Raw genomic sequence first — 13,402 nt, 5'->3', positions numbered from 1 at the left:
TTACATCAAAACAGACTATACTACGGGCTTTAACCACACCCCTCAATCGAACATCACTGGGGTGAAAGCAGATCTTGCGAAGACAGATTTATTCTAATTAACCACCTCGTAAAATACACACGAATTGCCGTGAGAAAACATTAATTAACTATTAATTATTAAAATATTTTTTTCCAACATACAAACATTTCTTTCAGTGACAAAAACAGGCAACGTTTTCCAGATGTAGCAGCTATTTCACTGTTCCACATCAATCACAAACACTTTAAAGTTAGATGTAGTTTGGGTTGACCACTTCATACTTATAAGGGAGAATATCTTCAAAAGTTATTTGCTCCAACAATAGCGCTGGTCTGGGCAAAACACTTCTGTGGAAATGGGTACTCTCAAAGGACGTACCCTCATCTAAAAGTCATTACCAAACACAGCTTACGGCCATAATAAAAAAGCTGATATTTTCAAAATGAATAGAAAATCTTTGGCGGCAAGAAGATGCTAACTGTTCTCTTCCATCTTGTGAGAAAATGTCAAGTCAATAAATCACTTTAAGACCTTAGTGTATACTTTGTGTAATGATTGTTGTATGTAATGATGTACTTCTTGTACATCTTTGTTTCTGCCGTGTATCTCTGATTTTCGACTAAAAATGCGTTCCATTTCCTGACACTTAGAAGATGATGCATGAGCGAACAAAATGACACTGCTGCTCAGGCAGTTATTGGATTATCAATGATGTTTCCTGGGAGCCAAATTCTGACAGAAAAAATTATGTTATGCAATGCTAACATATCTTCAGAAATACAATTATAACCAGAGCATCATTTGTCTCGATTAAAATATATGCTGAACAGGTTTAGGTTTCTTTGGGTAATGCAGAGACTAACTAATGCATTTTATTTACTTAAGTGAACGTTTATCATAATAACTAAACGCAACCGAGTTTGCATGACATAATACGTTTACATATAGCGTCGCCCAAATTTCTGTGGGGTTCTATTGCTTCTAAATTCCAGTATTGCAGTAAATTCCAACACTCCGGGATATGTGGAGCACAGGATAAGCAAGGGTTATTCAGAAACATTAAAGACATCCCACAGCCTAATGTGAGTGAAATGTGCTCCATCATTTTACACAAAAATGGATTTAGAGAATCCTGCAGAGCTACAACCGCATTATCTTGCAACCCCATAGGCAAGGGTCTGTATGCACTTACAATGCTAAAGCCCTTCAGCGCTCACGTAACCGACTGTAATCTCCAAGGACACTTACCATTAGGACTCCAAAAGACCACCAGTCAGCGCTTTGAGTGTGACCTCGTCTATTGACCACCTCTGGGGCCATGTACTCGATGGTCCCGCAGAACGAGTACGCTCGCTTGTCGTGGTCTATCGCCTCTTTGCTCAAGCCGAAATCTGAAAAATTCAGCACACATTGATGGCAACTGTGGAGAGATATATTGCTGTAGCTATAAGCCGAAAGCAAATGAAAAAAATAAATTCTGCTCACCTGTGATTTTTATATGACCTTCTTCATCGAGGAGAATGCTGGGAAAACAAAAACATTTAAACTATAAATATTTGCATGTTCTCAGTGGCAATACTGCCCAATGTAACAAATTTGTGACCCTGTCTGTGAAATCCAGGTTAAAGTCTCATAATGCAGTGATGACATTTGGAGCATCAAAGTTTGATTTCATTCATTGTTTTACATTGCTCAGTCAATATTAAAGATATCAAGGTTATATTTTCACTATAGGGCTGTCAATAGATTAAAATATTTAATCTAGATTAATCACATGATTTCAGGAGTTAACTGGCGATTAATCGCAAATTAATCTCACATTTTTATCTGTTCTAAATTTACCTAAATGTAACACTTTTTAAGTTTTTAACGCTCTGATCAACATGGATTTGGACAAATATATATGCTATATGCAAATGTATGTTTACAACAGCCTGTTTACATTTTCAACAGAACCATTAGCCATAGTTTTATATATGATTTTCCCTTTAGAAGACCTTGTTCTTTCTCCATTTCTGTTTGCTGCTGCATCATTTGTGACCTGTGCTGGCAAAATCAGTTGGAATGAGCAAATTTTCAAAAAATAGTTTATTATTTATATTTTAACATTCTCTATTAAAAAATGTCAAAATAATGCATGATTTGTTGGAATCTGACAAAACATGATAGAACTACACCTGCTTACGCAAAGCAAAAACAATATTAATGTATGTTAAATATATGTTTTTCTTTTATTGTTTAATTTTGACACTGAGACAGAACCGCTTTAAGATACTGTAGGCTAATGCAAGGGTTGAATATAATGATACACAACAGATACTTTTCCTCAACAGTTAACCAAACATTCACTTCAGATATAACAGATTATAGGTCATACCTGCATGAATTCTTGTCAAAACAGATGTTTTTAAAACTGTAATTTTGTGTAGATGTCCCTATATATCGGGGTCGCGCACTTGTGCGTTTGTGTGCATGCGCTTCAGACGTCAGTGTCAGGAAGATCACTTTTGAGTCTTGTCACTCTTAATAACTCTTTTAACATTAATCAGGTCCCGAACTTTATCTCTCTTAATAATTATTTTAACATCAAGAAAGTCCTGCAGTCTATTTTCTATCATTTCTGCATGCTTTAAAAACCAAACCAAAAATGAATGAAGATGCATCTTTGCTTTAGATCAGTGGTTCTCAATCCTGGTCCTGGAGCCCCACTGCTCTGCACATTTTGTATATCTCCCTTGTTTAACACAGCTGATTCAAATCATCAGCTCATTAGCAAAGATCTTATTGTCCATCAGATAAGAGAGACATACAAAATGTGCAGAGCAGTGGGGCTCCAGGACCAGGATTGAGAACCACTGCTTTAGATTATGGATTTAGGACGGTACACCTCTCAGGAAACATACAGATAAAGATCATTTTAGATGTTTAATGACCATTTACAGCATTAGATTCGCTAGACGAGAGCTTAAAGTTCTTATTTTTATGAAAACCTCTGATTCATCTAGAAAGCGCGGGTCACTTGCTGCATCTCAACTCATTCAGCTGTGGGCTAGACCAAGGGTCAAACAAAAATTGCGTGTTGCGTTAATCGTGCGTTAATTAAATTAGTGGCATTAAAATGAATCTGACAGCCCTAATTTTCACACAATGTTCTTTGCAGGATGGTTTCATGGAGAAATCAGTAAATTAAAGTGATTTTAGCTAGGTTATTACAGGTAGGCTCACATTAGTTGTCTACTGTACAGATGCTAAGCAACTGTTGCATTAACCTCTGGCCACATGTGTGAGAATATCATCTATTTTACAAAGACTTCAAATCATCCAATCAGAAAATAGTCTGAACAAGTCTTTTATTTTTAGCAGGCATTATCTGTCGATTTAACTTGCACCCCTATTTAAATCTATTGATTATCCAAAAAAAATAAACATTTCAACAACGTTTTTGAAATATTAAACAATGAGAATTGGTAACACTGAGTCTACTAGGGGTGTCCTCGACTAAGGATTTACATATTCGAATCAGAATTTTCGAATCTTTCCATAGTCGACCAATAGTCGAATCATCTATGTTTGTGTGCATGGGTTGGGAGGGGGCCAGACCACGTACAAATTGGTAACTTTTATTTTCTTTCACAAGCAGCACACATAAACAACTGTCTGATAAAGTGACCAAAACTTTTTTTAAGTAATAAACGAAGACAAAACTGAGGATGCATTTATATATATATTTTTTAAGGTAAAATGTAAGGCAACATTTGTTTAATTATTCCTCATAAAATTTTAAAGCCACGATCTACAGAACATCACACAAAAATACATTTTGATAACTAAACCTAAAAAAAATAACAAAGGTGATCCTGCCTTGGAAACTCCGGCTACAATTAAGTGTTTTTATTTAATATGGAGATAGCGCGTCAAAGCAGTCATGACCAAAAAAAACCCGACAAATGAGAAATGACAAATAATTTGTGATTGTGACTGTAAATGATAAAAACTAATCTTTATATACAATTCATTAAACTTTAATTTATAACAAGAAAAACACTGAAATTAATGATTTTATAGACACTACGCGTTATTATTTAGCACAGAAATACCTGCTTGCTTGCTTTGACTTTGATCATCTCTGTATTCACTTTAGATACAGAAAGACCGGATGATATTATTTATTTCAGGAATCTCTTTGCTATCATTTGAAAGTGAACACCGACTGACCATAATATTAAATCACAAGAAAGACATTCGTGTCAGGCAGAAATAGATTAGAAATAGAAATAGAAATAGGTTCGGTGCAGATAGTTTCCGTTTTATCACCGAAATAAAAAAAACGGCTTACCTGTTTTGTAGTTTAACTTTAAGATAGACAATATAACCACTATGTGTTTTAAATACATTTTAAAAACTTATACTCGTAGAAAAACATCCGTTTTTTAATGTTTAGTTTGATGAACTCCTAAATATGAGACGCAGAGCAACCCGTTCGGCTAAATTACATGCGCAAGCATGGCCAGCACGCAATAGCGCAACATCGATACAACGAAAAACTATCCAAAATGTACATACTTAAATTAGATCAGAATTTACGTTTATAATAAATACAATTTTTTTAATAAAATAAGGTCAGAAGTAACAAAGTGCAGAACAAATATGCAAAATGCCTCAAGTGCACGGAAACAAAACACAAGCCAAATAGATAAATCAGATAGCCCAGAGTGATTTATAAATAAAAAAAATATATAGAAATTATGTAAAGAACGAAAGTCATAGTTTAATTTGCCAGCGTTGTCTTTTAAATGTCGAAACAAAGAGGCAAGGCTTTATTAACATAGAGACCTTATGCACGTGAAGCCCGGTTTATTAAAGGAGACATATCATGCTAAATCCACTTTCTTGGCTCTTAAATGCATTTTGTTGTATATTTGTAGTGTTTATAAGTACATAAAAGTTGAAATTAGTCTCTTCAGGTGCTTTGTTGATATCTTTATATTCTGTTTTGGTCATATTTTCCAACCGGTTCTGATTTTTCTATTATCTATTACGTTTTTTGAACAATTACGTCACAGTATTTGCAGCGGAACTGCTAAATAAGGACATCGACTTCCAGCCCAACACTACGAGCAATCCGCCATTTTATATTTCTCGCTGCGATATTGTAGTCCAAGCTCAAGGATGCAGAAGTTACGAGAGCGTAAGAAATGTACTCACATCTGTGGGTAAAGTCATTTTTCTGTGCCCGAGGCACTTTAAGGATAACTACTTCACCAATCTCCGCCAGTATAAAGAAGGATTTGCCGATAGACTTCTTCTGATTGAGGGGTCAATTACTTCTTTCTTTGGAGACGACGAGCAGAGCACTTCGGTAAGCAGTTTATAACTTAAAGTAAAAAAGTAAAGTACACGGTGGTCATGGTTTAGCAGTGCTGTTTCTCACTCCGAAGGCTGCAGCCTGCGGAGATCGCTTTTGGGCATCAAGCCTGGTTTAAGTTAACTGAGCATCACATTTGCAAGTCATGAGCACATTACAACAACTTACGATTAACTAAGAATAATAGTAAACTTTATAATTGTTAATATTCTGAAATAAGACCGTCTTGATGTCGTATGCAGCCTAGATATGCGACCTCCGGAGGCTGCAGCCTCAGACCATTGCGATACCTCCATATGAAGACGTTGTTCTGCAGGTTCGTCGTCTTCATTTTCCTCTCAGTCCGTTTCCGACTCTGGCGCGAACATATAAGGCTGGATGGACAAGTCTTCCGTTGTTGACATTTTGTGAATAACAAGTAAATAAAAAGTTTCTGTGCAGCTAGATAATCGTATCTCTGCTATAAAACTACAAAAATGGCCGAACGGGGTGGAGTTTAACCGAGTGTCACCTCTGCAACCTGGAGAGGGGGCAGGGTATGACGTGCATTTAAAAAGACAGTACCAAAATGAGTTGCTCTCAGATGCACATCAGAAAAGGGGTAGAAAGGGGGCCTGTGGGGCTATAATAATGAGGAATTCAGACCCAAGCATTGCAGTTTCGCTTTACATAGACCACAAATAGATGATTTATATGTAAAAAGGACAGATTTAAAAGCATGATATGTCTGCTTTAAGGCATTTTAAAAATATTAATTGGAAGCTGCTACTTCACATCATTTGCAGCATTATCATAATATGCAGTATATTAATATATTGTGAGAAAGCTGTTATATGTGAAATCAGATAATGTGTGCACCCATATACGGCCAAAATTGAATGATCCTCATTTCATAACACATCTGCGACGATTCGACTATGAGATTGGTAGTCGAATCAGGCTTCTCCTATCGATGCATCGAATCTTCGACTATTCGGGGTCACCCCTAGAGTCTACTTTAGATATTTTACAAACTCTACTGTATGTGAACTATACAGTATGAACTATAGAAATGAAGTGTAACCTGATATGTCATTTATGTTTAAAATACCCATAGAATAGTAAATACAATTATTGTGAGAACATTAAAAAAAGCATTGGTCATATAACACATCCTTTTACAATGCTTTTACAGAGTAAACAGGGCTGATCAAGATTGAGGATATTTTTTCCTAATGAAGGGACTGCCACATTGTCCTATGTGTTGCATTTGCCATCAATCATGTACGTCAGGAAATAGCAGAGAGTTTTTATAAGATATGGAGCACTCCACTGAGACCTGCTCTCACAGCACCTCCATTTACATCATCTATCACAAAGACACACTCTCTCTCTCTCTCTCAGTGAATGGATGAGTCTGCCTTCGGTCTATTGTTTAAATAAGATGTATTACAATAAGTGGGAGTACAGTATGGGAAGGATTATATAAAGGGGATTGTAATCGTAAAAGGATTCCTTCTTGGGTGCACCTGCACTTAATGCGCGCGTCTTGGACTCTAACATCTGAAATAAATCCAGCGTGTCATAAGCAGCTGCGCTTCTCTCTGTCTTACGTGCACGCGCTCTCGCATCTGTCCAAACCCTAAACAAACTAAAATAGTAATCATTACGTATTTGTTCAGTTTTATGCATTTCATGCGATCCCTCGTGTTTAAAATATAAATATCTGAGAGGTTTTTTCCCTCGCTTGGCAAGCCGACCGGACGTGACATGGGGGCGTGGCAGCATCGACGATCCAATTTTTTAATTCGAAGTTCGATGTCGTGACTTAATTTCGATTTAAAATCGAAATCGTGACACCCTTAATTATCACATAATTTACTTATCTGTATAGCGCTGTTTTCACTGTCCTAAAACAGGCTGATGTCTCCCTTGTTCTATGAGGTCCCTCCTTCAGAGATACGTATTGAGTTCTGATTGTGTAGTTTGTTTAGTGTGCTGTGATTCGATAGCAGCTTAGCTTGCCGTTAGCTTAGCTGGGGACTGACGTAATCCTGTGGGTGGAGTTTAGTCAAAAAACTGTTCTACTGACATCATTAAACCAGGAAGTAGAGGACTGTAGTCCAAACCGGCCGTTCGCTGCTTTGAAAGGCGAATTCTGTTAAAGTTAAAACTGTATATTGCCTGGCAGTGAATTTTGAGCTTTTCATTTTACAGGTATTATTTATGCTTTTATAGCAACACTAACTAGGGTTTTAAAAATAGGACCTATAAGTGAAGTCAAGTCACATTTATCTGTATAGCGTTTTATTAGCGCAATGTTTCTTGGCTTCAAAGCAGCTTTACAAGAAAGACTTGTGGGGAAATAAGAGAAATGATTAAATGTCAGGATCCTGTCTGCCATGTATTTGTTTAGTCTTGTTTCTAGTGACAGGATCCTGACAGCCATATTGTTGTCTTGTGTTTGTTGTCCGTGTGCCTCATGCTCTCCTGTCTCTAGTCTTGACCCTGCCCACTTGTTCCCTTGTTAATTATTTATTATCAGTTAACGCCGTACACCTGTCTGCCCTCGTTCCCTAGTTTATTTCTTCCCTATTAAATGGTTTTGTGTCTGATGTCTTGTGCTGGATTGTTGTGCATCTTTTGATGCCAATGTGTGCTCTTGTCTTGTCCTGCCCCGCTGGACAAGTGTCATATGTTATATCATTTGAATTATTGCCTTTGTTGCCATATTTCTGTTATTTAATAAAGTATTTTGTTAAGAGCTGTCTGCAATTTGATTCTTTCCTTCCTCACACATGACAATTAAATATATAATATTATATCTGCATTTGCAATAATACCCTGAACAGCAGTGTACAAAGCATAGGGAAATTATGAAGTGCACCACACACCTACAAAAATGTAAATAATGACGTCTTTAAAATTGTAGCCAGACCACTACAATAAAAGCTATATTAACTAAATTTACTAAAGCCGCAGTCTAACAAGGCAACTGGCAAGCAATGGAAACTCAAACAACCTTGTAAAGAAAAATTCTTATCTAGGTTAGCCAGCTAAAAAAACATTGAAACAAAACGAGGAACTATGCATCAAGCCTCTCACAATGGACCTGTGCCGTACGCCTGCTCTTATTGTTGAGCCCGGTACATACTTCAGTCTAACGTTGAGGAACAAAGTCTTTGACAAGCACTTTGAAACCAGCAGAGGGACACAAAACAGATGCTGTGGTAAGACACGAGGTGCTCGGCGGTGTTGCATCACCCTGTTTGAACCTCTGAATTTTGACTGCAATTACATGAGAGTTTCACTGAGTTCTTTCAGCTCTAATCCAGATGTGGATTATATTGATGCTTGAATACAGGACTTAAGCCCTCCTGAACAGAACGTCCAATCAACGTCCTACAGAGGTTATCAACGCAAGGTCATTTCTGTAACTGTACAGGCTGAAGGGAACATAACATAACTATTTTGGATGCCTAAGTAGGATAGAGTATAAATAAGTGGCTGGAAATGACAATCGCTGTAGCTTTAGCGGGAGTTTATACTTACTTCTCTGGTTTGAGATCACGGTAGATGATGCCCAGACTATGAAGATGATCCAATGCCAAGGCCAGCTCAGCCAAATAAAATTTCACATCCTCTTCAGTGAACATCACCTAGAGTCAGAAACATATCATAAAATAACATTTTATTTGGCTGACATTTTAAACCAATCATAACATACTTGAAACTTACGAGATAGTCTGCAATAAATCAAAATATTAATATGGCTGTAATAATATAGTATGTTCAAATGCTACATTCAGTGGTCCATGATCATCACTGTTAAGAAACTTAACTCATTCCCCGGCAGCCATTTTTTTTAAAGTTGCACGCCATAATTTTTTGTAAACATACAAATATGTCAAATAAAAGAACAGACCAACAAACAAACAATAAACAAACAAACCACTTAAATATCTCTTTGATTAAATGTGGGTATTTTTCTTTAAAAAAAAAATGCAAAAAGCAAAAAGCTGAAATAATTTTTTATTTGCATTTTTAAATGCATTTTTTGTGATGGAATGTTGTTAGAGATCAGATTTAGAACGACTATCAAAACATACACAGAGTTTAAAATTAGTAAATATTCAGTTTTTCATAAATTGGGTAAGTGTCATCTAGTGGATAATCGCGGTATTGCAGATTAACATAAACATTCATCAGGAACACGTTTTTTTTTTAATGCAAATGTTTTCTCTTAACCCTCAAATGCTCCTCGTTTTCTGTTTACACTTCTGGCCCTTGGGGTCTATATGACCCCAAAATTGAAAGCATAATTGTAAGAAAAATATACATTTTCCATAATACAATTAATATATCTTTTTTTGTTTGTTTACTTCTCATATATACAATAAAGCTGTGTTTTGAGTGATTTTCAGTATTTTTGTACCTGTTTACCACTAAATTCCTCAACTACACCATTGGCTTGCCTGAAAAATATCAATTTTTTATGAACATTCACATAAATTATGATCTTAATTTGATTTAAATTGTTTTTAGATATTGATATAGGTTTTAGGTGTGGAATTCAGCCATCAGTTTTTGGAAAAAAAATAATAAAAGAATTACTGTTTAGCACGAGGGTATGCCAGGATTTACAATGTGGGTGAGCCCAGAGAAAATCAGGTGGGCTTAGCCGAAAATGCATCTGTTATCAAAATATACAAACACACAACTACACTAGCTTCAATTTATCACTGTTTAATAAGAAAAAAAGCCTGTATGAGCCCTATTTTAACAAAATCTAAGCACAATGTGCAATAAACCAATAAGAGTCTCATTAAAAACCAGTTGCGCTGCACTCTATTTTCTAATTCCTGCATGTTTTAAAACCAGAACCAAAATGTCAGACGCGCATTTGGATGGACACACATAATTGTATTAGATTAAGCCTTTTGGACAGTACTCCTCTCAGAAATGTTTAATGACTATTTAGATCATTGAGATCATTAAGACAAGGCCTTAATGTGCATATTTTTATTAAAACCTTAATTATGACCTAAATCAACATTTATACTTTCTTTACCTCTAGCTCAAAATCAAATGGTGCACATTCCAACTTATTTTGCCAGCACGGGTCACATTTAGTAAATTAAAATGCTAAATCACAAGTGTCATATTAAACTAGTAATGTCTTTTGATCTTACATGGAAATGGCCCTTAAAAGAAAAATTACCTGATAGCAAGAGTTTTTTATTACATAAAGAATTTGCAACATTACCATGAACAGCAGTGCAAAACATCATAAAGTGCACATCAGCACCATACACTTACAAATGTGAAATAGTGATGTCTTAGGATTGTAGCCGGACCATTATAATAAAAGCTACAGTATATTACCAGAATGTACTAAACCTTAAACTAATCTAATCTAATCAGCAGTCTCCCAGTTAAGCAAGTCAACACAGCGACAGCAGGAACAAATAGTCAAACATAGTTGGTTAATCTGGCCAGAGGCTGATATTCAATAAAACTACAGGTTTGCCAGTTCAAAACATAAAAATCCCCAAAAAATGCTCTTTTCACATTTAATTTGAAACACTAGGAGATTATTTAGCCTGTGTAGTGAGCATCAGAGGACAGGCCGTGCCATATTGAGGGAAGCAGATTGGTGTAACAAGTTCCAGAGGAGAGCAACAGCTGCTGCGGAGAGATGAGAGATCTGAGCACCGGCGGTAATTAATTTACATCTCAAGCACGGATCTGCACAGAAAATCACCATTACATCAAGAGTCCAAATCTATCAATAAACTTCTCAATCTCATGAGTGAGCTATGATAACAGTAATACAGTATGCAGTTGTTAGTTCTTTTGGACAATGCGATTGTACAGTAAGTGGTTGTCAAGTTTAAACATTTGTTGTTTTTAATCAATGTTTATTGGTTTTAAGATGAGAACTTGAATATACAGGTGTACTCCCTAACATTTGACAATTTATACATTTAAAATGTACATCTAATCTTACATGCAAATATTTTGTCCAATAAAAACTCTCTAGAATCAGAATGCCCCTCCCACTACAGCATCTGCCTCTGAATAGTAGCACTGTGACTGAAAGAAATACACTGTAAAAAAATTCCGTAGAAATTGCAGCTGGGTTGCCGGTAATTTACCGTGGATTTAAATTTATGTTTTTTACTGGCAACATTTCGTTCAAAGTTAAATGAACATTAAACATTTACAAGTCTTGGTATTTACAGAGTAAAACTAAAAAAACAGCATCAAGCTAAACATTCTGGGAAACAAAATCTGAAGCAAAAAACAGAATAAGGTTGATGATGATTTCTGGTTCCCAGAATGCTTTGCATGAGGCTGTTATTGCATAGTTTTTATTCTTTAAAGATAAAGACTTGTTAATATTTAAAATTTATTTAACTTTGAACAAACTCTTGCCAGTAAATAACATAAATGTTAATTTACGGTAAATTACCGGCAACCCAGCTGCAATAACATTGTAATTTCTACGGATTTTTTTACAGTGTATGTTTTTTTTAAATGTATTTTTAGATATATTTAATAATATAATACAGTGTTTCCCGCATCCATCGGAAAATGCATACGTTCAAAATATAGATCGGGAAAACCATTTTACTCCAAATGCAATCCAGTCAACTTGTTATGGGAAATGACTTGGGTAATTTGAACTTTCTAAGTATTAATCAACTTCTAAATAATTGAAATAAATTAAACAACTTCTGAATAGTTAAAAGAGCCATGGGTGCTACGATACTGCCCTCCCTCCCTCACACACAAAAGAAAAAATATATAATTATTTTGTAAATTATATAAATGTATTAGTGCTGGGAAAAGATTAATCGTGATTAATCGCATACAAAATAAAAGTGATTTTTAGCATAATATACAAGTGTGTGCTGTGTGTAATTATTATGTATATATAAATACACACACATTCATGTATGTATTTAAGAAACATTTACATGTGTTTATATATTTATTTATATTTTGATATATTCTGTATTGTGTACAAATAAAAAAATACATATATAAATAAAAATTTTCTTAAATGTATATATGTATGTGAGTGTGTTTAATATACATAATAATTACACACAGCACACACACATATATTATGCAAAAATAAACTTTTATTTTGTATGCGATTAATCGCGATTAATCTTTTCCCAGCACTAAAATTTATATTTGTATGATGTGACATGATAGAAATCCATCTGTGCATAATATTTGCTTCGCCCATATGTTCCTGTCTGCAAATCTCAAGTTCAGCTGTGGGGCAATCGAGAAATTGCCCAAAGGAGGCGGGTCTTTGTAAAAGTTTAACCAATATTCAAGAAATAAAAACATATATCAAATTTAACCAATTAACCAATTAGCATCCTCAAATCTGATCAGAGATGTGCAATTTCTCTGCTGCCCCAAACCGCTAAATCCAGGACTGAAAAATAGGAGAGCAATTTTCACTAAATGACGCAGACTTACTGCACGTTCACACCAGCCGTGGGTGAGGCGGCAAAAAGTTGAACATGAATGCTTGAACATTTTAAGTTTACTCGCATGTGAAAGACGCACGTGAAATTCTAATCATTCGAGACATGACGTAAATTTGCCTCATGGGAGGGGCTTCAGCGACTCCGCTCGCTCCCTGTAATCACATCACTACTAGGTTAATGCGGCACGAATATCCACCAAATTCAGATTTTTCAACTCACGCATTTCCCACAGCTGTCTGCACGTTCCACGGCATTCACATGTCTGCCTATTTGCGTCTTTGCATTGACTTAACATGTATTCAACTGTGTGAATGCCACATTATTCTTGGCAATCTCCTTCAATGTCTAACTAAACATCTGTCAAAAAATATGTTATGCCCCTCCCCCAAAAAACTATTTAGCACCAGCCGCCGTTGCATTGGAGGTAAAGTGATTTCAACAATTTATCTTATAGATTTACATAATCTTGTTATCCTAATGTAAAATGGCCTGTATGATCTACAATGAAACACACAGGTTCACC

The 13,402-nt window shown here is 35.6% G+C and overlaps 1 protein-coding gene across 2 annotated transcripts in view; it reads right to left on the bottom strand.

The window, feature by feature from the left end:
- The window catches only part of rps6ka2 (ribosomal protein S6 kinase, polypeptide 2), a 76,318-nt gene that overhangs the window by 28,867 nt on the left and 34,049 nt on the right, over positions 1-13,402 (bottom strand). For both annotated transcript variants that reach the window (XM_065250425.1, XM_065250433.1), the window contains 3 exons: positions 8,918-9,024; positions 1,507-1,544; positions 1,270-1,412 (listed from right to left, as the gene is read on the bottom strand). In XM_065250425.1, the coding sequence (XP_065106497.1) occupies positions 1,270-1,412; positions 1,507-1,544; positions 8,918-9,024 (288 nt within the window). The remainder of the gene's footprint in view (positions 1-1,269; positions 1,413-1,506; positions 1,545-8,917; positions 9,025-13,402) is intronic.

This window comes from Paramisgurnus dabryanus, chromosome 20, assembly GCF_030506205.2.
Source record: "Paramisgurnus dabryanus chromosome 20, PD_genome_1.1, whole genome shotgun sequence".
In the NCBI taxonomy this organism is placed as follows: Eukaryota; Metazoa; Chordata; class Actinopteri; order Cypriniformes; family Cobitidae; genus Paramisgurnus; species Paramisgurnus dabryanus.
Note: the sequence above shows the minus strand (reverse complement) of the source record. Positions and strands in the feature narration are given on the sequence as shown.